Source organism: Doryrhamphus excisus, chromosome 18, assembly GCF_030265055.1.
Source record: "Doryrhamphus excisus isolate RoL2022-K1 chromosome 18, RoL_Dexc_1.0, whole genome shotgun sequence".
NCBI classification, from domain to species: domain Eukaryota; kingdom Metazoa; phylum Chordata; class Actinopteri; order Syngnathiformes; family Syngnathidae; genus Doryrhamphus; species Doryrhamphus excisus.
Window position 1 is genome coordinate 8,082,501 of NC_080483.1, and position 25,268 is coordinate 8,107,768.

At 39.1% G+C, this 25,268-nt stretch overlaps 1 protein-coding gene across 1 annotated transcript in view; it reads left to right on the forward strand.

The window, feature by feature from the left end:
- Nucleotides 1-25,268, forward strand: part of myg1 (myg1 exonuclease) — a 31,962-nt gene that overhangs the window by 1,802 nt on the left and 4,892 nt on the right. Inside the window, exons 2-6 of the mRNA XM_058055721.1 lie at nucleotides 1-61; nucleotides 7,904-8,063; nucleotides 9,639-9,788; nucleotides 12,269-12,391; nucleotides 13,742-13,923. The exon at nucleotides 1-61 is cut by the window's left edge and continues 52 nt beyond it. Coding sequence (XP_057911704.1) covers nucleotides 1-61; nucleotides 7,904-8,063; nucleotides 9,639-9,788; nucleotides 12,269-12,391; nucleotides 13,742-13,923 — 676 coding nt within the window. The remainder of the gene's footprint in view (nucleotides 62-7,903; nucleotides 8,064-9,638; nucleotides 9,789-12,268; nucleotides 12,392-13,741; nucleotides 13,924-25,268) is intronic.

Consider the following 25,268-nt stretch of genomic DNA (forward strand, 5'->3'; position numbering starts at 1 on the left):
TAGTTGTAGATGTGGGAGGAGAGTTTGACCCGAAAAGGCATCGCTATGATCATCATCAGAGGTATGATGCAGTAATGTAAGACTCGCTGCAGGGTGACAGTGCAGCTGTGGTTCCAGATCATTAGTCCGGTGGGAGAAGCTCTGTCAGAGAACTTCATGTACAATTTCTAAATGTTTAGGATTCCAAGATTTGGGATTTCGATGTGCGAGCTGACAAAGTAGAAGATGGTGTTCAAATGAGGCCTGTCGATCCAGGCTGTACAGCCTTGATTGGTGACAGTGCCAAAGAGAAGCGAGAGCTTGAAAACCCTCTTACATCGTTAAAGTCTCCTGTTTGGGAACACTTGGCATTCCTGGGTTTAATATCAATATACGATACATATCCCCATTTTTTTCCCACAAAGTGAGTTTAGAGAAAAGTCAAAGCCAAATGTGCGTGCAAAGTTGTATTAAAGAATATTATAGAAAAATAGCTGCTGAAGTAAATTAAATTTCATGCTGCACTCATGGTAGTATCTTTACAGCCGGGTTAGCGCTGTTAGCGCTTCCCTCTGACGTTCCCCATGATAACAGACGGTAAACATGGTTGATTCTGTCTTTAATACAGCAACCTTTTTTTTCTGTTCACTCCCACTGTGCAGCCTCTCCTCCTACGTATCTCTACAAGGATCTCAGCGTAGCGAAGGTGTGCTCAAAGCTAATGACTGCTCCCGAGTGTAAACTATGGAGCAGGCGGCAAGCTACACACGTAACGAGATCGACATCCATAGCGGCACACTTGCTTAAGGGGTCTTGAAACATGAGACCTCTGCATCAAATTCAGTCTATATCGATATGAACAATATGCCTGTCTTTGATATCCTGCTAAGAAGAAATATTGATATTTTTAAAAATATCGATACATCGCCCAACCATAAAACAGACAAATGGAAAAGACAAAACCACTGTGTCGCCATTGTTTAGTAGAGCCAGGGAACAGGGCTACAACTTCTGACTATTAATGTTACACTTCTTCCAATAAGGAACTTTTACTAATTAGAATTCACACCGTTGATTTAATCATTTCACTTTCTTAAAAAGAAAAAAGAAAGTCCATTTCCTGGCTTCGCGTTCAATATATATTAATCATCATCACTGTTTTGTGGTTACTACAGTCTATTAGTAAAAAAGAAAAGCATACAAATGTTACAAATTAAACATTTTCAAACAAAAATGGGTACATAATCTAAATACAAACATTCAGAAAACACATTGAAAGACATTGTAATATGTAGTATTCAAGATTGGTCACAAAGGGGTATTATGGGGTATTACTTCATGTCACGTGTGCTCTAATAATGTTAAAAACCATAATAACAAGGTCTTTTCTATGCTTTAACTACGATGTTCCATTTATAAATAAGGAATCCTACTTGGTAGAAATTCAATTATCACGGTCAGGTCTGTAACCACTTAACTGGGATAAATGAGGAGTTACTATATGCGCTTTCTATGTTTAATTAAAAAAATAAAATAAATTCAGCTTTTTACATACAAGTTGGGCAGTTTTTTTGCATTGTGTTCCCTAACTTCACCAAAAATGAATCTAGCTGTCACCTTAAAACCGAGGTATGTTTTGAGCCGTCATTATGGGTACTGTTACACCCATACACATTATAACACAGATTTTTCCTTTTTAAGGTGCATGAACCCAATTTCCCTCAGTGGTGTGTCATTAATGTGAAATGCTTCTCCATGACTCCCACAGTTCCTTAATTGCAGTCTGAAACAGAGGCTGTATTTTTGCTATAATTTTCCCGGCAGCATGATAGCGTTCACTCGCCTTAGTCATCAGGCTGTCACACGTGAGCGGTCAGCCTGGCATGCTGATAATAATTAGCCATCGATTTTCTTTTTCTTCCACTCTCACCAAGCATATGATAAAGACATACTGGGTCCCTTTTCCTGGCAGGTGGCTCGTGATAATTAGTACTCTTCTATTGATCGTCTGCCCCGCTGTGTGTTCACGAGGCACACAGGCTGCCACGACACCGCCAGGAACCACATGAGGATGTGGGTGTCGCTCACGTTTGCACCGATGGAGGAGCATGATGGTTGTGAAGGGTCTACGTGAACAGTGTTAGTGAAGTTCTTACCGGAGAGATTCAGTAACAGTATAGATGATGGAGATGACTTTTAAGATAATAACTCATGGAAATGTAAACACAATCCATTCTCTGACCCAGCAATCTGTGTCCCCTAATCCACAAAATTGTACCCGACAGCACATTCGCTCAAAAAAAAAAAGATGTCATATAATTAGTGCGATGACTTCTCATCAGTTACATATAACAGTCACATTTTCTGAAATATACAGTATCTGTTGAAAAACTCCAAAGTAGTCCGACCCGCGGCCCACTTGCTCATAAATGTGAATGCTTTGTGCTCGTCACATACAGTATGGTAATATCACATTTTCATAAACATTTCTAAAAGCAATAGAAATACCTCCAAATAATCCACCAAGTCAAACCTGTGACACGCTCATTCCAATAAAGATGTTATACAATTTATGCAAATTTATGGCATTTACATAAGATGCTATGTTTTCTAAAAGCAAAAAAAAAATTATTCAGAAAATCAAAACCGACATTTGTCATAATGAATGCAATTAATGCAATCCTCCCCGAGTACGTATGGTAAACTTCACATTCCAAAATAATCCAGACATGTCATATAATTACCTGTTACATATTATAAACATCACATATTAAAAGCAATGGTAGGAAGATTCCAAAAGCATCCACAAAATCAAAATCTATAGCACGCTTACTCAAATGAGGATGTGTCATATAATTAATGCAGTTGCTCCTCAACAGTTAAATATGATAAATGTCACATTTTCTAAAAGTAGTTGGTAGAAATATTCCACTGTAATACACCAAATTAAGCATACAGCTCACTCACTCTAGGTGTCAATAATTAATGCGCTCGGTCCACACCAGGTATATATGATTAAATTAGTTGAAAGATTACAAAATAGGCCACTAAATGAAAACCCACAGCTTGTTCAGTTAAAGATGCCTCATAAAATGAATGTGGTCGCCAGTATCTTCAACGATGGGAAAGGGCACCATTCAGCACCATCATTTCCATTAATTAAAGGGGACCTATTATGCTTTTTCTACTTTTCTGACCTATGAATGTAGTTAGAATGTTGTATTCTTGTGTTAAACCATGCCAAAGTTTCAGATAATGAGGTTTGCGCATTTGGAAGTGAACCCTGAAAGAACTTTGGGATGGCTCAAAACGCTCCGTTTCAGAGGGCGTTGCAAAACTGTTCATTTGTGATGTCACAGATGAGCGGGCTTCATTATGGGCGTGGCTGTAGGCCAGGTACACTCTCTGCCCTCCTCGAAGCTCTGCTTTTGTGTTTACATTGCTAGCAATAGCTCGTAAAATATGTTTCTTTGTTTGTAAGGGAAAGGGTTTGTAAGGGTTTACAATTCCTGAAGCTAAAATTCTGAAAGTGCTTACCATTGATAGACGTCTTGAAGTAACCTCTTTTTTTGAAAAACATCGAACTTTCCAGTCTCTACTTCCGGATCGGGTTTGTGTGCCAACACATGTGTCTGTATGTTAAAAAGATAAATTGCTGTCTATTATAAACTCCGATACCCTTTATCAACTCCTATAGTCCTCCTATACAACTCCTAAGTTGGGTTCGCGGCTAACTGAAGTCTTATAAACACTCGGGAGTGTGACCTTGAGTGTGAGTTTGCGTGCCTGACGGCAGGCCGTGGGTGGAATAAATTAAAACAGACCGTTTTCACAGCAAGCACGAAAATCCAAAGAAATACAGCTGGAATAGGTGCAGATTCTGTAATATCTAGAAAGCTTTCTGTAGTGGTTATCTTGTGTAGCTGCTCTATAGGAGTCCTCAACTCAATAGAAAGGGCCGAAAAAAAAGGTCCCCTTTAACTTACAGATCGCTTTAGCCCTCGGGTTGTCTCTGTTTGCGGTTTTCAAACTTTGTGGCAATAGGAACAAGCCCTGGGCATCGTGGCATGCTGGCATTTCAGGTGGTTGGTAAGGTTTGATGCATTGAAGCTCTATACGTTTTTCCCTCTTTGCGGAATGTTTGCAGAGCATTTGGCTAAATGTCTTCCTCTGAAACAATCAGAAGTCCCATATGATCGATGCCATGCCATTTGCTATGTTTTCAAATTCATCGGTGTGATGTCGTAATTCCTCATATCGGTACAGTAAATATTGTGTACTCCTGCTGAAAGGAATAAATAAATGTTGCAATAATAATTCTGACCTGCATTATATGGGTTTTCATGTTTCTAATGAACAAAAGGTGAAGAATACAAAAGTTTAGATGCGCATATTCTTCCTTAATGTTTGGTTAAAGTCCAGATTGTATCACTCTGTGGGTTCCAAAGTTGTACAGTGTCTTCTAGATACAGCAAAGTCCAAATTCCCCCCCATTCCAATAAGAAAATACAAAGACAACCCTGCTTATGTCACAGTGAAGACTAAATTCACTAAATATATTATTCCCTGAATGAAAAAGGAAATGAGACTCCAGATCCCGTCAGTCCTTATTGGCCTTTTTCTCTGCTGCATCTTGTCATATTCTTCACTTTTCAGTTCAATTTTCCTATCACTTGTTAATGAGCACTGAGATGCCCAGCTTGGCCAATTAGGCCCCTCTTAATGGCCCTGATTACCCCCTGCCTCCCTCACATGTCACTCATTCATTTGCCAGCCTCTTATCTGCTGTGTTGCAGCGCACGCCTTCCAATTAAGCCTGAATTAAATGACCAGCAGTGGCTCCATGCCACTGAAGCCCAACCCCCCATCTGTGCACGTGGCCCTGACAGTGGCGTTATATTTTTCTGTATACGCACACTCGCAAAACATGCCACAACCTGCTCTCTGTCCATTGCTACTCGATACAAACTGACAGTGAAGCTTAGTGGGCTATTTATGGGCCTCAGGAGTTATTGCTATTGACAACCTATACGCAACCAGTAATCAGGATTTAGAACCAGGGTTGGACATTTTAATTGGATTTGATAATAAGCAAGCATATTGATGAAATTGATTTGGCGTTGGGTTACTTTCATGTACATACGCAAACAATGAAACCACTTGAAAATGTATTATTAGATATTTTCACAGGTATTGTGCCTTAACTTGTTTGACATTACATTTTAATACACAGGCTATGTATCTCTAAACTCTTCACATCAAGGCTATTTTAAAAACATAAACAGGTAGCACGTTGTAAGTCTCCTATTGATCGCCATCCCAGATAAATAACTGCTATGGCGAGGGCGACTGTAATCACTGTAAAGGTGTAATGGTATGCCATGATCATGGCTCTGTTAATTTTTGGTACAGGAAGGGACAAAATGCAAAACATAAAACTGCTTAACTTTTGATTACACTGCTTTTTCCTTTTTTTGTTTTTGTTTTTCTTGAAAGATTGTGTATTTACAACAGTGATGGACATACAGTATAAACTGCTTATTCAAAACATAGGACAAACGTATAAGAGGAAGAGAAGGTTTTGCGTTGTCAGATTGGTCACTAAAAGAGAAGTGGGCAGTATATTTTCGGTAAAAAGATGAAAGAATCAAAGATTTTCATCAAAGATGAAAGAAAAATACAATAGTGATAAATAATAGTCAATTGTCAACAATTGTGTTGGAGAGAGAGAGAGAGAGAGAGAGTGTGTGTGTGTGTGTGTGTGTATATATATATATACTGGTATTTTTATCATTAAAAAACTGTAAAAGAAAATGGGGAGAATGAAAAATAAAATTGACAAAATGGCAGTATTAATGATTTCATACACAATTAGGACTGTGAATCTCAGAGTACCTCACGATACCATTCACAATGCACTGCTCAAAATAACTAAATAAATAAATAATATAATCATATCTCTGTACGGCAATAGGGTGAAACAAATACAAAAAGTGCAACATAATTGTAAAGAGGATTTTAGTAATAGAAGTACAAAAATAACTAAAATTAAAATAAATATTTAGTGTAGTAGTGACGTAGTCCCCGGAAAGAGACAGACTGTGATGTGGATGAGGTTGACGACAATGTTGACAATAAAAGAATTAAACCAAAAATACATCTCTTGATTGAACAACATAGCATTTAGCATTTGAATAGAAAAATCAACATTTCTCTTACTAGGCACATATTTCTCCTCGTATGGTGACGACCAAGGTGGCTTTGCATGGTTGTCACTTCTTACATTAGCGCATAACGAGTGACAGCCATAAAAGCCAAAGTGAGTCCACACCTTTGATCGCATCCGTTTAACTTTTTTCTTCTGTGACTTCCGCCCCAGCATTTTCAAGCATATAAATGACTAAATGTACTAAAATAACAATATAAGGTATACAAACGTAGCATTCAGTGATGATAATGACATTCTGCACTGTCATGTTCTGCGAGACACACAAGCACCAGATTGAAGACCTGATTGTTGACAAAGACTGCCATAAGGTATTGGTGATGGCCGAGCAGAGATCCACATGGACACCATTTTGTGTTTTGCTAGGAGATATTTTCGGAGTTTCTCACATTTTTTTTAATCAAAATATTACCACTTTCAACTTTTCAACTTCTTTGGCTCCATTGTGGGTTATCCTGCAGCCGTGATCAAGATGGTATGACTGTGTTAGCCAGCAAACACATAGTCAACTGGTTATGATGACGTTATAGATGGGTGATGGAGCTGGGAGGCAGTGGCTTCCGGTTATGATGTCCAGTTCAGATAATCCCAACAGTTTTGTTTTCTAATAAATATATCTTACAAATACAGCTGGACTCACACTGTGTATACTAACCAGGAAACATATGCCAACCGAGACACAATTTTGCCATTTTTTACTTCAACCGAAATAGTTCCACTGTACTTTATATGTTATATGAAAGAGTTTCACATTGAAAACATAAGGTTCCAGCATTAACACACATATTACTCATGCTATCTTTGCGTTGAGAATGTTAAATTAATCATTAATTCATCATGAGGCAGCCACATAAGACACTTTGTTTGAACTTGTTTGAAACGACAAACTTCAAACTGCATACAAGTCTTTGAATGGTTTAAATGGGTCAAGTAAAAAAATAAAAAATCAATAATATTTGCCATGATTTTGAATTCTGTCCTCAAGTTTGTTTCTATTTTTTTTTCCGCTTTTGGTGCAGGATGAAAGGAAAGGCACCCGCTTTCAAATCCAAAGTAAATAAATCATGACATCACTTTCCCATTTATGGGGAAAAAAGCAAAAAGCCCGTCGTCAGTCAGTCAAAGCATTAGAGGCCACTTTCTTTGTCAAAGCATTAAAGTCCTACATTAAATCGGCCTGGATTTTTCTTTTGGATATGGCATGATGGAATGGGACCCAGTATGTCAGTACATTTAAATTTGTTGTTAATTTTGTATGTATGTTTTAGAATAGGGTATATTATATTTGCATTGTAAGTCGGAGTGTTGAATACACAGATTTTTAGAGTAAAAAAATCAAATGTTTAAAGTGATTTTAGGCCGAATGTGCATTGCATTGTAAAAGAGGAAACCGACCAAGGCAAGAAAGGTTTTTAAAGGTGACCTATAAGTGTTAGCAGATATACTAACGGAAGAAGTCAACCCTAATGAACAGCAGTGTGTTTGTCTGGACCTGAAATTAGTCAGAAAACTCCTAAATTAACAAAAGCCCCTGTCAGGTAACGTGACAGAACACACGGCGAAGTCTGCCGATGAATGGTGCATCACAGATAATATATAAGCTGCATTGTGACCTTTTATATAAAATAATGGTGTCTTTGAAAGTCCCTGACTCACACTACATTTGTTATCTGTCTTGTCTTCCCTCTTAAACTTCAGGACTTTTGCAGAGACCTTCCACAGCCTGTGTCCAGACAAGCCGTGGGTCACCAAGCTCAGCTCGGCCGGCCTGGTTTATCTCCACTTTGGCCGTCAGCTGCTGGCCCAGCTGACGCAGCTGAAGGAGGACGATAAGCAGTTGGAGGTCCTCTATGACAAAGTGAGAGCGGCATGACCACATTTGGCACTATACCTGCAAATTAGCTTGCACTGTGTACTAAAACAACTCTTATTTTCCATTCCACATGGAGCACGGAATAAAACACGTGTCCACTGTGTTCATATAAATAAAAATGGATGCACCAATCGTAATAGTAATGTCGTAATGCTGTAATTATAGCTAAGGTGTTTATTCACTCAAACCACTAAGAGGACATCAACAACTTACATATAATCATTTAGAGCACTTAGTGGAAGGAAAACTCAACAAGCATATTGCGCGTGTACAAATGTACACATTAATAGTACTGAAAATGCAATTTGACTCTTGAATACTCTTGCATGCTCTCCGTTTTGTTGCATTGTCCTGGTTTCAGTTTCAAGTTGATTCTGTACAGTAAAGAAAATGAATAAATATCATCATCATTCTAGTATTTCAAATCTGGGTAATGCAAAAAAAAAAGGGTCCTGATGGAAAATAATTGCGAAGCACTGAGTTAACCTAACATGCATGTTTTTGGAATGTGGGAGGAAACCGGGGTGCCCGGAGAAAACCCACGCACACACAGGGAGAACATGCAAACTACACATAGAGATGCCCAAGCGGAGATTCTCTACCCGATCTCCTGAATGTGTGGCCAACATGCTGACCACTCTTCCACTGTGCACCTACCCGGTGACTATAAGGAGTTCAATTGAATAGATAATACTGTAGGGCTGTGGTTGTAGAGCTGCCCACCATGTCACTGAGATGGTTTTGTTTTTACTTGTCTGCACCTAATTCGGTCTTAGAAACACATTCTTTATAATGCAGTACAACCACAATATGAAAAATATATTGTCAGTTTACAATAAAAAGCACACGCTCACAGTATGCAGAAAACGCAGACCATTTTTTAAATGTTCTTTCCACCTTCATCAGACAGTTGGCGGCGCAGAACGAGCAGAAATTGGAGCCATCTAATCAGTAATGTGACAATTCCACAGCTTCCAACTGAGGGCACCACAGTTCTAGTCAGTGGGTTTTGGACACCGGGGGCCCGCCAGCATGAGGCCCAAGCGTACTATTTGCCAAATCTTATTGTCGGCCTAAATATATTCACTGTTAAGTTACGTCATCTCCAGTCTGTTTAACGCCTCAAACACCTCAATTATTTGTTGACATTTCATGTGTTCTTCCCATACTCGTCTGGAATAACATCTTCTCACAATTTCACTTTTACCTCATTGTAAAATGTCAAATGTTGGTGACTGACCTTGAATGCAAACATTGTATTACTTTGTACATCCATTACTGCACTGCCCTCCTATTGCTTCCAGTCTAACCTTTTGCAGTTAACTGTGAAATAGCAGCAGTCCTCTCTGGTTTAACGAGCTTACCGTGTACTTAGGCCCTTGGTAACTACCAATACATTTGGACCTAATGGCTTTCAAGCGCCGTCTTAATTCCAACGTCCCTCCCTGCTTCCCCGGCTTGAAAAGGAAGACAACGTGCATTAACATAAAACTGCAGATTTTCCACATCATTACAGATTAATTAAGTAAGCACCCCCTCTCTCATTTTTTTCCCTCAAAGCTCTACGAGAACTTCGTGGAGGAGGTGGATGCCATTGACAACGGCATTTCACAGTGTGACGGCGAGGCACGATACGCCATCTCCACCACGCTGAGCGCACGTGTCGGCTACCTGAATCCACGCTGGAACAGCAAGAGTCAGGACACTGAGGTATGTACGTATGTGCTTTGTAGTGTAAGTCACTCCATCTTGTGACAGAAAAAACATATAAGCTCAACATAACAGACAGGAAGTCAGAACCTCAAGCTCAGCAAAAGCTATAAAATCACTCCATTGAAGTGCCATTATTCTAACGACAATGGATGTCAAGTGCCACAAAATTGGATTGGATTGGATTTCTGCCACAAAATTGGATTGGTTTCTGCCCTAATTTTCAGGACACATGCTCCTGAAAAATTACATTTTCAATTGTAAGCATTATCATACATGTCAACAAAAATCAGTCAGCTCAGAGTGCATCTAAACCAATGGTTTTCAAACTGTGAGGCACAACAACTTGAGAAAAGTGAAGAAAAGCATCTTTTCCCAACCTGCTAAGCAAACATTGAAGGCAAATCCTAAAAAGTGTTTCTCAGGGGGAAAAGATGCCCCAATCATATTACTGTATATTCTGTGAGAGTGGCGTCACCACGTCACACTTAAAAATAAAAATAAAATAAATAAACATATGTGATTTTCCTGTCGGATTTTTTTGTTACCACTGAATGAGTATTGGTGATACAAAGACGAAAAGTGTGATAATAACCATGTCACAAGGGAGGGACCTTATTGTGACACACGTGATGGTCTGGCTGTAGTTGTTCCGGGTGTCTAATTACCGTAATCTCTGATGTATAAGCTGCTACTTTTTATAAATACTTTGAATCCTGCAGCTTATACTGTGGTGCTGCTAATGTATGGTTATGTTGTAATCTTGTGACAGCTCCTTTACCTCAGAACTACAACAAATTGTTTAAATACTGTGCCGCTCTCATTGAGGAAACAGTAGCACTTTCTTTGTCAGGAAGGAGCCAATTACGAATTATAAGTCAACTCACCCATTGGAAATCGCAGGATGTCATACTCTCAATATAACAGTCTGACAGTTGATGGCTTTGTCTACAACTTATCAGAAAAGAGGCAAAAATGTCAATCACTGTTGTCCAAAGTCAAAGCTAATGTGTTTGAATATCTTGTTTTGCCTCAAACAACTAGATAATAAGTCTGCTTTCATACATACCCATATCCACATTTGAGAGGCTAAATTCAGAGGATATTTACTGTATTTTCTGGACTATAAGTCGCTTCGGAGTATAAGTTGCACAAGGCCAAAAATGCATAATTAGGTAGAAAAAACATACATAAGTTGCACTGGAATATAAGTCGCATTTTTGCGGGTAATTTAATTTACAAACTACTTGACCTAAACAGATATTACGTCCTCTTGGAAGGCAAGTTCTACCAATAAATGAATAAAGAACAGGCTGAATAGGTGTAAGATATGCTAACACAATGGTTTTTCAGCTATACAAAAAATAAACATAAACAGAAAAGGTGTCCAGTGTTTATGTAACATAAACAGTTTTTTCATGTATAAGTCGCTCTGGAGTATAAGTCGCAGGAACAGCCAACCTATGAAAAAAAGTGTGACTTATAGCCGGGAAAATACGGTAATATTTTTAACTAAAAAAAAGATTAATTTAAAATCTAAGTAGTTGTTGAGTATTTGGATAATTGATTACACAGCTCTACACTTTTAATAAAAGTGAGTCTGGAAAAAGTCTGAAATTTAGAAATGTCAAATCTGTACCAACCCTGGTTGAACATCGTCATTGTTTGTGTTGTGCATTCACACAGGATTTATTTATTTTTAACCCCACAGAGCGACTGGGACCCAGATAGTTTGACTTTCCGCTTCCTCATTAGCGTAGTCAGGGAATGCCAGCAGGGTAATGGCACATGTTATTGCACGGACTCTCACGAGATACCCACAGCTCTACCTGCGCGTGTATGTCGCCTGTGTCAGCTGATATTTTTCCATTGTTTGGCCCCTCTCTCGGCGGACCAGTGTGGCCTACTTATTTTGTGCCATTTCAGTTCACACAGTTCTAATTGTAGCAATGGCAATTTCCTCCAATAGCCTGCAGCTCATGCAGCGATGGAGAGAACATACAGGACTTCATTGAAATCCTCAACAGAATAGAAACTGTTTGTGACAATAATGGATTCTCATTTCCTCCATTCATTCTTTTTAAAGCTCAGGATCATCACAGTTCCCTGCAGTGCAAGCCTGTTGTGGGAATTGCACACGTTCAAGTGCATTATATGTTAGTTTCTCACCAGAGCATGAAATGGAGCATGTCCATGGTGCCAGACTTGTTTTCAATTTAAATACAAAGGATATGGACTTGCGAATAGTTAATGTTAAAATCCTTAATCCACTTACATTGAAGCACATCACATGTTATACACTTGCACATTCACCATATCTGAAAAGGAGTAGGAAGAAGCCGATATTATTTAATCAGAATTCTACTGATTTAGCAGTAACTAAAATAGTTGGTTCTTTTTTACCAGAGAAACTGTCCACACTTAGTCATGTGATTTTTTTCATTGCATTAACTTTATGTGTTCACTCTATATGTCACCAGGAGGGTTTCAAAAAGGCTATGGCAATGGTTGGGGAAGAGTTTCTGGACCGTTTGGATTTCTACAAGTCCTCATGGTTGCCAGCACGCCAGGTCGTGGAAGACGCCGTCAACCAGCGACACAAGGTTCACAATCAATATTCATCTATTATAACATGACACAAACATTTTAAAAGAAAAGTGCACTTGAGAAAAAATTGCTTATATGAGACATTAACATATTTCAACACATATTTAACTTTTTCTGTGGGTTCTAAAGCTATAAAAACAGCTAAAAAGAGGCAGCTAAGGATGCTTGTAAAGGGGTGCCACTTTTCCGCCTACAAAGCCCTTTGAATAAACCTCCAAAAACTGTACAGAGTGTGCATAATGTGACCTGCATTTTCACCAAGCTACAGCAACATTGTTACAGTCGTCCCTCGCTATATTGCGCAATATCCCTCTCTCACTATTTAGCATTTTTTTCAAACAATAATGATTTAATAAATTATCACTGTTGTGGTTGTCTGTGACCTATTAGTCAAAAAAAAATATTGAAAGACAAGTTAATATGTAATATTCTGGTCACTAGGCATTAATGTAATGGCGTTACATTACATTACCCTGCACACTGCATGGCTGAGATCGAATAGAAAAAAAACCCAATTCTACTCTCATTCTGTGTGGAAGTGGTATGTTTTCGTCTTCTTTGTTATTCTTCCCCACTCCATTTGAACCACTCTCTTAAGGAGTCTTGAATAAGTAAATTGGAGGGGCTAACTAATTGGCTTGTTATACTGGAGGTGGCTGTCTGTTATGTCCCTGCAGTGACCCCATAGCTTGCAAAATGTGATGTAAACAAAGAATAATAACTGAGCCGGCTAGCGACTAGCTTCACCACACATTCGCTCACAGCTCCTCGTTCACAATGCCCTCGGCCACTATCAAAAGGACACTGCTGCTGTGTTTTTATTTTTGAGTTTAGAAAAGTTAATGCGAGGTGTAGCGTTTGTGTCTATGCTGATATGTGAAACCAAAGCGGCCATGAAGGAAGTATCGGCAATGCTTAAAATGACCAAAGAAGGGCAAAATATCACCGATGTGCATGATACTACATGGATATAAAAGGTTTTGGCGGTGTTTGTAGGTGGATTGCGTGTGTCCCATTACGCACGTTAATAAAATGCCTAATTTTAGCTGTTTTTATATCTTTAGAAGGCACAGAAATGAAGGACATGAAAGACACGTAATTTTCCAATTTAAAAAAAAGTATAATAATTTTATAAAAATAAAAAATGTAGGCGGTTACAAGGTTTCTTTTTAGTAAGGTGCAACAATGCAGGCAAGAGCAACAGTAATAGTTTGAAAAATGTGAATTATTTCAGTATTTTTAGGGAATTTAAGTTACTTGTGTGAATGAAGTGCAGCATTAATTCTTTCCTCTTTTTTTAACAAGCATGAAGTGACATAATTCCTCCCCCCCTCTCATATTTCCAGGTAGATCCCAGCGGGCAGGTGCTGCTGTTCTCCCAGGGAGGGTGTCCCTGGAAGGAACATCTTTTTGCCCTGGAAAAGGAGCTCCAAGTAGAGACACCAATCAAGTTTGTGCTTTACCCCGACCAGAACGGACAATGGAGGGTCCAGTGTGTCCCGGCGGGCCTCAACACCTTCCAGAACAGGTAATAACACGCAACAGCAGCGAGTGGATTTGTTAACAATAGCCACGTATACATGGACTCAAATGTTCCAACTGCATTTGGTTTATTTGCTCACACAGAAAGGATTTAACCTTTGTATACACCTCATTCCGAAACAAAAGTGCCATTCCAAATTAACATATAATCGGATTGACAGGGGTGGAATATTCCTTTCCCCAATCCGATTGAGGTATCTTGTACCCACTCAAACGGAAAGTTGTCAGGGTGCGTTCATCTTTGTCGTGTTTTTCTTCTTCTGTTGTTTATTGGAGGTTGGCAAGTAGCTTTCTTTTTCATTACCGCCATCTGTGGAACAGAATCTAAACCCTTCTATATTTTATTTACAAGTCCAGTTTTACTTTAAAAAGAAAATATATATCTATATAAAACATGTCTCGAGTTTAATTATAAAATATTAGCAATATTGAATTTGATCCTTTCCTGTTTAAATTTATCCCAGGTGCGTTCTTTCAGCGCATGCTCAGATATGACGTAACACGCAGATCCAGATGATCTTCAGTTTTAAAAATGGAGGCCAGCAATCGGCACTGGACTGCTGCGAAAAGTTTGTTTTTGATCCAAACTAAATTTCAAGATTGGACGAACGAAAAACTCGCTATATGGAGTTATTCCAACAAGTGAAAGAAAAACTCTGGGAAATCGATATCACGTAATGTTGATGTTAATGCTTTACTGCACATGCCCCATTGACTATTCTGTTTAATTATAGCGTCTCATGTAGACAAGAGATTGGAATATTTCTTTCCATGCAGGGCTCGACAATAACGATGTACCGATGGCCCGGGGCAAGTTAAAACAAAATTGGGGCAAGTAAATCCAATCAGTGATATTCCCGTCGGGCAAGTGTACTTTGGCATGCCATACTGCCAAGAGTTTTTTTTAAAGCGGTTCTTGTTGGGTGTTGGTAAAACACGGACTGCGTAATTCCGGTGGTAATTTGCAAACCAATCCTTGCAAATCTTGAACTGGACCAATCAGAATCGTTTATTTAGACCACGGTCCGTACTCTACAGTCCGCGTTTTACCCACACCCGTTCTTGTTCGCGATGGTTTGACTACGAAAACATCTATCATGGCGTCCCTGCCAACATCGTGTAATTCTTCAACAACTTCTGAAGAAAAACACCAAAAACTGATGAAACAGTGCCTCCTAGACAAGTATTTTATTAGCGGCAGCAAATCAAATGATGGCACAGGTGAGTGAATTACATTGCTGTGACAATTTTAAAATCAATCATTTATTATTTAATAAGCACAATGTTTATTAAATCATGAATGTACTTTTATTTATCAAGGCAAAGTGCCTAGAAGTCTCTTGACAATCCAGATTTCCATGCAACGTCATGATCTATGTAGGAAAACAACCACAAGAAATGATAATCATTTAATCTCATGTGTTGCCACAAAAATTAGATTATGGCATTATGGCAGTCTTTTCATTTTACATGGGGCAAGTTCAGGCAAGTAGTTCTCACGTTAAGGATTCCCCATGGGCAAGTAATTTTTGTTTTTAATGTAGAGCCCTGCCATGTATAACATTGTTTTCGGAAAAGTCATTCAGAACAATTCAATTCGGAAAGAGGAAAAACTCCTCATATAAACGTGGCTAATGTCTGCATGACGAGGTTCTATCTACACTGGAGCTCCTTCCACAGCACAAATTATGCATGCGGAGCCCAATTGGATACACAGTGACAGCCTGCACAGTCTCCCACATGTGTTGAGTTGACTCACTGCTTGCTGGAGCGTTTGACAACAACTCATGGAAGTACAGAAATTCTTGCTTGTAGAATGAACAGGATCCTTTAGCGCAAACCGAGATCATTGGTCTGTAGAGAGACAAAAGGATGTAAACACATCTCAACAGAACCACCTGAGCCCTGACATCCTGTTTACTTTCCTTTTATTTCTGGGAAAACACCACGTGTCCACTTGCCTACTGGACAGATGCTTTCATTTGCCGCCAATTATTCACAGGAACTCGGCTCCTTTTGTGAAGGTGGATTTTAATGAATCCGAGATCCAGAGGTGTAATCTCGGCAGCATCGCCCTCTATTGAACAAGTCACTTTAATTAGAACGTCACCACGGGCGACCCACAACCACCCAGGGGAATGCTATGCTTTGGAACAAGGTCAAACCAAATTTACATAACTCTATCTGCAAAAGGCCGCTCTGTTAAGTTTTAAATTGAGCGCATTCAAAATAAATGTGATTTTTCTTCATGTTCTGCGAAGCTTGAAAGTTCGAAAAGGTAAAACAAACATTTATTAACATGGCAATCTTCTAGACCAGATGTGTCCATTGTGTCACCTGGGGGCCACAGCTTGTTTTTTTAAAACACTTTATAGAGAAAAAAAAAACAGTCAAATGGTCTTAATCCCGCCGAAATGGGACACACAACTCAAAATAGCTAACTGTGTTTTCAGGACGACAGTCTTACCATGGGGGGGGGCACTTTATGATATACGTACATGGTACACATACATGATAAACACACTCCTGATCAAAATTTTAAGACTAGTTGAAAAATTGCAAAATTTACATTTTGCACTCTTAATGAGTTTCTACATAGAGCTTCAAAATGCAAAAAGAAGAAACGGCAGTGAGACCAAACATATTTTGAATAAGCAAATTATTGTAAACTAGCATTAAAGTGAAATGAACTGTTCATCGACAGATTAAAAAATGCGGATTCGGTGTCAAAAAACAAGCATTGCTGAGATTGGACGCAGAAACGTCTTAAAAGATCCTGAGGGTTGTAGAACAAAAAAAGTCAAGTAGACTAAAAAAATGTCACTGTCCTCAGCCGGAAGAACCCTTTTGCTGTCTGTCAAATCATGGGACGATCCTTTGCCCAAATGAAGGTTCTTACTCATGCCCAGTGCCGTCCAATAACCATCAGACGGCATCTGCGACAGAAAGCTTTTAAGAAGTCTACAACGGCCTAGTCTCCTTCAACACCACAAAATTACCCGTTTGGAAATTGCACAGGCGCACCAAACATGGGACATGGACCCGTCGAAGAAAGTTTTATTTTCTGGCACTTCGGAGAAGGTGTATCATGATGTTGGGTGCTTTATTTTTTTTCTTCAATGGAACAATAGAGCTTTGGAGTTGTGCAGGGGCCTCAAACAGCAGTTGGTTATGTGGAGATGGTGCAGGGCGCATCCCTCATGACTGAAGGCCCTTGTCTGTGTGCTGCAATTCACAATGGCCGCTTGATAAAGGATTCACACTACCTAGTTTGGACCTCTGCTTCCACTGTGAATGTTTAACCTTTCGTGACAGCTATTTAATTAGAGTAGGTCATCACAATAATCACATATGAGGTCACAATAATTAATAAATCGATTAATCCAATGATAAATAAAAGCAAAGTTTATCATTTTACCGGTCTCGATAAATTTCCATGTGCTTGCGTGTTTTCGTCTCTCTCCTCTGTCTTTACCACACATGCTGGATGACAACAGGGTTCACGCTATATCTGCCTGGGCACGTTGGTTCTATATTGGAGTGAAGGAAGAGTGTGAACCCTCCTCTCAGATCATTTAGCCTCTTTGTCCCAGTAGATGGAGGCGGGGCTGCTAATAAGTTGATACAGAGGTCAGAGGTCATATATGAATGAAGGCACAAAAGTGATGGTTTCTAAGCCACCTCGTACTTCGGTACGGGACAAAAAATTAAAACAATTCAAACAATTAAAAAATAAACAAACAAAAAAATAACCTTAAACCATATTAGGAAAGCAGGAAGTGAACAAATGTAACAGTTACTGATTATAAAAGTACCAGATAGAGGGGTAGGATTTAATAAGCTTTGCTTCTTCCTACTCCTTTTGGACATGTGGAACTGTGAACTGATTATGTGATGCATTCAATTGTAATCTGATGCATGTTCAAATGAAATACAACCATTACCATTACCAAATACCACAGCCCTAGTGTGGGAATTCATCCATCCATTTTTTGTGTCCTGATTGACACAATCAATCAATCAATCAATCTCCTTCTTGCCGTTTCCTGTTGTGGTCAATGGTCGCTATTAAACTAGCTAACCACCAATAAGCAATAGAAGGAAGAAGAAGTGGAAGTTAACCGACTTTAGGGCCCCATTAACCATTTTAACAAGGATACAAAAACGCTAAAGCCAAAGAGCGCGAGGACACGACACAGTCAGTGGAGTGAAATTTCTTGTGTCCAACCTAGTAGGTTACTCATTAAAATTCAAAATAAATTTGAACTTTGAGAGTGTCTAAACAACAGAGAAATGTGAGAAAATATTGATGCTTGTGTCTGAAGTGTATGGTTCAGGCGTTCCTGCCATTTGCAGTTACAAGTAACATATAACTATCGCAGATTTCACTTATTGTGGGCTATTTTGGCAACCTATGTCCCGTGGTAAACGAGGGAACATTGCGTATACAAAACGGCGAAAATACTCAATAGTCATTATTTCTCCATCCATCTATTTGGACTTGATACTCCATTTTATTTATTGTATTAATTGTTGTGTGGGTGTGGGTGTTTTACAGAGTCTATTCTTTTTGGTTGTGATTGTGGTTTTGATTGAAGTGCACATTTAAATGAATGATGCCCCAGAAAATGCTCCTCATCCTCTAATCTTTCTGCTTAATGGCGACGATGCAGGGAGCCAGAGCTATTGTGTGAATGTGTCAGGTGATTAACACCTATCATGTCTGGCTCCAGTCAGCCCTAGAGGGGAAATGTTTACCCGGTGAGCCCTTCCACAAAGCTGCTCTATTAACGTCATCATTGGCCCCACCGGGGGCTCCGAAATTGTTGACTTGCCACACCGAATCCCTGCATGCCGCACGCTTTGTAAAAGCTTGTGTTTTCTGTTTGAGGTGTATTTTGTTTTGTTATTCATCGAACTGCTTGTCTGTTTCTCACCTGTCGTTTCTATGCTGAAAACCTTTCTACTGTTTGATATTGATCCCAGCTTCAACAAATGAAACTGTACCATTGAATGGACACGCGTTGGCACATGTTTACTTCAACATAAGTGCTTGTCAGATGGGTACAAACAGTGGAGCAACCTGAAAGCCGACTGTCTTCCTTGTTTTGTTTTTTTTCTCTCGCTGGCCTCAGTGTCACTTTGTAAAAATGGTTGCAACAGCCTTTGTCTTCAGCAGTTCTCTGGAGACAACCTGAAAGCAGGTGGCAGGGTTGATTTGTGTTTTCCAAAGGTGAGGCAATGATTGGCTGAATGAGTGGTATTGTAAGGATCAGCAGTTACTCTGCAAACAAATGCCTATGGGTCCTTAGAGAACACACCATATACAAACAATTAATTAGTTGAGATGTAATGTTAATGCCATGGGTCTGTTCGGTTTCGTAGTATAATAATGGAACAAAAAATTTTTTTTTAACACTTTTGTTAACAGTTTAAATTATTTTAAGGAAACTCTGCAAACTTCACGGTAATTCCCACAATTCTCAAAAAAATAGAAACAAAATGCTAATATTGAAAAATAAATCTGAATTAATATATACAGTAGTTGTTTGTAACGGGTGTGCAAATTGTGACCTTGGGCGCACATGTGGCCCACCATTTGTACTTCATTGGCCTGCGGTAGGTTAAAATAAATGTAACCAATTGTACCAAATAAATGTACCAAAAAAGTAGGGACAGGCCAGTTATAAACGATTATCTGTTACGGATAATGCATTGTCGGATATCAGCATGAAACGCACGTCTTCACGCACACACGGCCACCTCTCCTTAGACTGTGGCAGCTGCAAAGGTGCTCAGCGATACACGGTACATGGTGCAAATAGGAATATCATATCATGCAAATAGGAAGTTGAAAACGGCTCGAAGATTGTCACAATTCCTCCATTTTATTAGGTTTTCTTCAGCTCGCCACTATTTTGGTTTGCGGCTAAAGTTACTTGGTAAACTTGTTCTGTAACAGGCGTTGTGCACAGCACTGTGCAGACACTCAACTACTAAATTGGAGCAGCATGACCCCTTTTTTCCTTGACATGTGTTTTTGTCTTATTCCATGAAGTCATCATAAAACATACAATATAAGAATTAATAATTTTCAGTTAGCAGTACACACAGCGGTAACGGTAACATGCATTGACTGGCTGCAACATTAGGTAAAACTGCACAGTAGCACAAGAGCGGCATCAAGCAATCTGCATGTATGGCTAACATAAGCGTGCTAAAATATTTCAAATTGGAGGTATATTGCAAAACCTGTCACAGAAAATCTGTCACAGTGACATGACATACAACATTGAAATAAAATAGCATATTTGTAGCATAGCTGGTGCATTTGTTTGATTTGTGGATCGATGTGGATCGATGTGGCTGTTGTGTTGTAAATAGTGTAAATGCTGCAGTACATGAAATTGTCATCTGCAATGTGCAGCTGTTTTACTGTATGTACTAACAATTTCTTTTAAGGTACTTCGGCTCGGCTGATCCATAGTACTGAAAGCAGAGAATACAGTTGAAATACTGCAGTCTGTTCACAAGCAGTTTTATCTTTTCCTTTAGTGGCATTTTCACATTCTTTCCCTGCTTACTCACAAAAAAAGAAGCGATGCCGTCTGAACTCAACTCCATGAGGACAATCTTGAACTCTTAACTATTTAGCTTGTTAACTTTTCTACCATCATTGCCATTTAATGGTAGTAATTTAAGAGAGAAGGAGAGTGGAACTAATGTGTTGCAACACTTATTTTTGTAGAAGAAATGGGAGGAGAAGTATACAAACAGGGAATAATGTTCTACAAGCCGACCAATCACAACATTTACGGTCCACTTAGTGTTTCTAAATAATAAAACATAAGTAGGTGCATTTATAATAGTCATTGCATCCAGCTCGGAGACAAATTACAGCTCAGGTAGCCCTAATTAGTCACAAGCAGTGCCACGTAAAACCAGCTCAATAGCAATGAAGAGCGGCATTGGAACAGTCGAAACAAAATGTCATTAACACACAAACGATGCCTCTTTCTAAACACTGAAAGGTAGACAATGCACTACAAGCAGATTTTCGGAAACATTTGTGCTGAGAGCACGAAATAGAACATTGGGTTTTCTACAGCATTGGTAATGTGGTCATTAGATGTTTTTTGCAGGATCACCAGTGTTAAAAAACAAAAACAAAACTCTGTTAGACCTACTGAATATGGTGGGAAATGGCTATTAGCAACCTCGCTCCCTGTATGCACACTCTATAATGCTACACAGACAACTGCTTTTGTTCCATTATTTACACATAATAAACACAGTTAGGACACTGATAAATTGTTACATACTGCTTGCTCTTCTGACTCTTCGACACGACCAAGTAACATTGGAAAGGCGTCGCGATTCAGCTAGTTTGTCGGCCAGTCCATCTGCATACCGGCCCATGTTCACAAAACAGTCCTGTGTGAAATGCTGTCAACAGATTATCTATCTATCTAAATCTATTTTTTTTGCCTACAGTGCACGCCCATATAAGGAAGCCTGGCGATCTGTGACATCACAAACTGCCAGTGGTAGAACACCCTCTGAAACCGAGCGTTCAGAGCCATCCCACACTTCTTTTAGAGCTGACTTCCAAATGCGCAAACCACATCAACGTTGGCATCGGTAAACACGAGAATACAACATTGAGGCTAGAGTTATAGGTCAGAAAAATTGGAAAAAGCATAATAGGTCCCCTTTAGAAAATGAATACAGTGACACCCCCCCCCCCCCCCCCCACACACACACACTGTCCATGCTCCTTGTGTCTGATGATGATGCATTTATGGGTGTAATTGTAATTGTAATTCAGGCTTTCTGCTTAGCATTAGGCGACTTTAGGCTTTCAGAGAGAAACAAACACAAATGCAATCCAATGTTAAAAAAAAAATCAGTATTTTATACTCCATCCACTTTCCACCATTCTGTGATGTACCATGTTTCTATATTGACAACAAGGTATCGCAGCATTATTTGCTAATTGGTAGTAGTAAAATCCATTATGGTTCCATTGTCATGACAACAAATGAATATACTGTTACTGTTAGCTTTAGATCAATCAAATTCCACGTTGTTGACACAAACTATTTATCATATGTGCTAATGCATGGATTTAAGCATGCATATGCTTGTTTAAGTGATTGAATGCGTGTATCTCAATGCTGTGTGCCATTGAAAAGAAAAGTGACATGCGAATCAGTCTAGTGCACCTCTGCGCTCACTCATCACACTGTTTTGTCACAACACTTATTCATTCCCCACAACAATAAAACATCTTTCTCATATACATACGACATGTTCAGCAGTTACAAGTGTTTATTCAATTAAATTCCAGCTTACTGTCAGCCACGCTCAATCTTATCTCCCGCACTCCTCGCCCCAAGCTCAAGTCATGCAGCATGCAATGACTTTTTTTGTTGTTATTATGGCTGTGACCTCTATTTTCTACAAACACATCACCTCCCAATACACAACCCGCCCATTTCTGTGCAGCAGTGTATAATGTAATTAAAATCTGTCACATGCTATAAAGAATTTCCTGTATTTGTGTTGTCCCATGAACAAACACTTTTGAATTCTATTATCGAATGTTAATTGCATTGATTTCCTCCCCCTGCGGCCCTTTTTGGAAGTGTGCTCGCCCCCAATGTTTAAGTAAAGCGACTGACAAGTTGGGTTGTTCAATGGTTGCTTATGCCTCTTTTGCAGTGCACGGTACCAGCTTGGGTTGAGACAACTATTGTTGTTGATGCATTATTGTTGTTGATGATATTTTTATTTTTGATACCAGTAACTTCTTGCTTCTCACGACAAATACTGTTAACTGTTGATAACTTCTAGCTATTTAAAAAAATTGATTTAATTAGTTTAAAGTAGTAGTTTGTGTACTGTAAGGTACTATGGACATTAGCATATATCACAATATTTTGAGGATTATCACGATATGAAATTGGAATTCAGCAGAGTCTTCTATAAGAAGCTAGAAACCTTAAGCCATATCATGAAATACATTTGTCTGAAATTGTCAAGCACACTTATTTATTGGTAACAAACTAACTTTAAGCTAACTTTTCCAATGGGACGTCAGCCTCTGCACACATTGTCACTAAATCTTTAACAAACTGTAATCCCTGTGCTTGTGATTAAGGAAGATTTAATTCCAACAGCATATGTAAGATATATATATTTTTTACGATGCTCTCGATTTGTTTATGCAGACATGGGGTAAATGGCTGATTTTTGTGGACAATGTATATTTACAGCTAAGATGAGCTAAGTTCAAAATTAATGTGCTTCTCGTATTTTTTCACTCGTCCGGCGTGCAGTCATCAACTCAGCTTGCTTAGTGTTTATCATTTATACCAGTAAAGGTCATTTTCTTATCATGGGAAGAATCTATACTGGTATATAAAATATATCGCCCAACCCTTGTGTACACCTGGAAGAAAGAAGGGCTGAAACAAAGATTTGACAAACTATCTGTAGATTTGGCCTTACCAAATATCCTATATTATTACAGTGCCTGACAAAAAGGTGTGTTACTTGTTACTACCAAGCTGTAGGATAAAGAAATAATAACTTCACATTTAGTTGCTGAAATTGCTTATGTGAGGCAAAAAACTCTTGTCTTGTATCATTCTTTGAGTTTTATCATTTAATTAGGACAGAAAGGTCAGATTGTGCTTGAACAAAAGTCTCGTCACAGCCAGGTACTTTGTTGTTTTTGTAGCATGTTTGTGTTTTGTTTTTTTTGTGCCGGACATTATTTTGGTATGTGACAAGACTTTTGTCCAAGCACAATCTGACCTTTTTTTGTCCCAATTAAATGATAAAACTCAATGAATCATACTTTATTTTGCTATAGCGCAATTGTTTTCCAAGATGAAACCACAGATTTCTTTAGTTCTCACATCTCTGGCAAAATTTTGCAATTTTGAAAGTCTGGCAATACAAACAAGCCCTGGGCGTCTTGGCGATGCCTCCGTTTCCGGTGACTGATAAGGTTTGATGTGTTGAAATTCAATGTTTTTTTTTCCTTCTCATTGCAGAGCATTTAGCAAAATAGTTTCCGCTTAAACAGTGGTGTCCAAACTATGGCCTGCGGGCCACATGCGGTCCACCATGCATATTTAACAGACCCGTATCAAAGTCTAAAAGTATAATTGACTCTAGCCAGTGCACAACCGTTTTGTACGTCTTAGTTTAGACACCAAGTGGTGTCCAGAGTACGGATACAGCCTTATACATTGTTACATTGTTAGCCTGAGCAAAGAGGCCTTGGAAGAGGCTTGGAACTGGCCAGTTAATGCTGTGCATTTACAATGCAAGTCAAGTCCAATTTTTTGGACTTTTCAAACAGGACCTATCTCTTGTTCACATGTAGGTACATCATGCAGTGGACTAGCATCCTTTTTTGCCCCAGTGATGCAAGCCAATAGGAGTATGACAAAATATCAATTTAACTCATTAACTTTGTACTCATATGTACAAAGTGGGTAGAGCTGAAGGTCCTGTGCAGTCAAAAAGCAGCAATAATTAATCGTAGGTGGCACATAGGCCAAATAAAGAGCCATTTAAACTTGTGCATACTGAGGAGTTAATCTTGTAAGCTGTGTGTTACACACTTTGGTAGTATAGCTGTTAACATTCTCCTTCTTGCATATTGCATTTCCTGCAGCTCCTCTTCCTGTTAGCCCTTAACCTCATCACTGATGATTAATTTGCTATGGAAAGTAGTTTTGTCAGTCAGGGACTCTTGGAGCAATTTCCTAGTATGTCCTCTCTTGGATGGCAAATGCTAGTATTCTGGGACCATAATCATGGTTTCAGTAAATACCTCGGTTTTAGGGTCACAGTGGGATTCACGTTGGGTACAATAAGGTAGTAAAATCAAAATTTGATTTTTTTAATGAATTCAAGTTATTTATTACCTGAAGTGCAGCTCGTCACTCGTCTTGCATTTACGTATTTCACAGAGAAGGTCAAGTGTTCTCAAACAGGACAAAAGATTGACTACTGGTTGCACCCCTGGCTAGCATGAATACAAGATAAAATTGTGAACGCATCCAACTCTCCTCCTTGTTACTAATCCAGTGGCAGTAATGGTTGGGGCAAAGGGGGCGGATGATCTGACCATGACTCTTAGTTCTTTTTCCACCTCCATTCACCCTCCCCCGAAAGATTTGCTCCCCCATCGTTCCTCGCCATCTCAGTCCATGTGCAATATTTCTGCCGTTGCCCTGTAAACAGCCTCCTTCTGTCACCTTTTTCATGGCCAAGCTTGCCTGTTTTGCCATGAATCCTCCACCCCAAGCC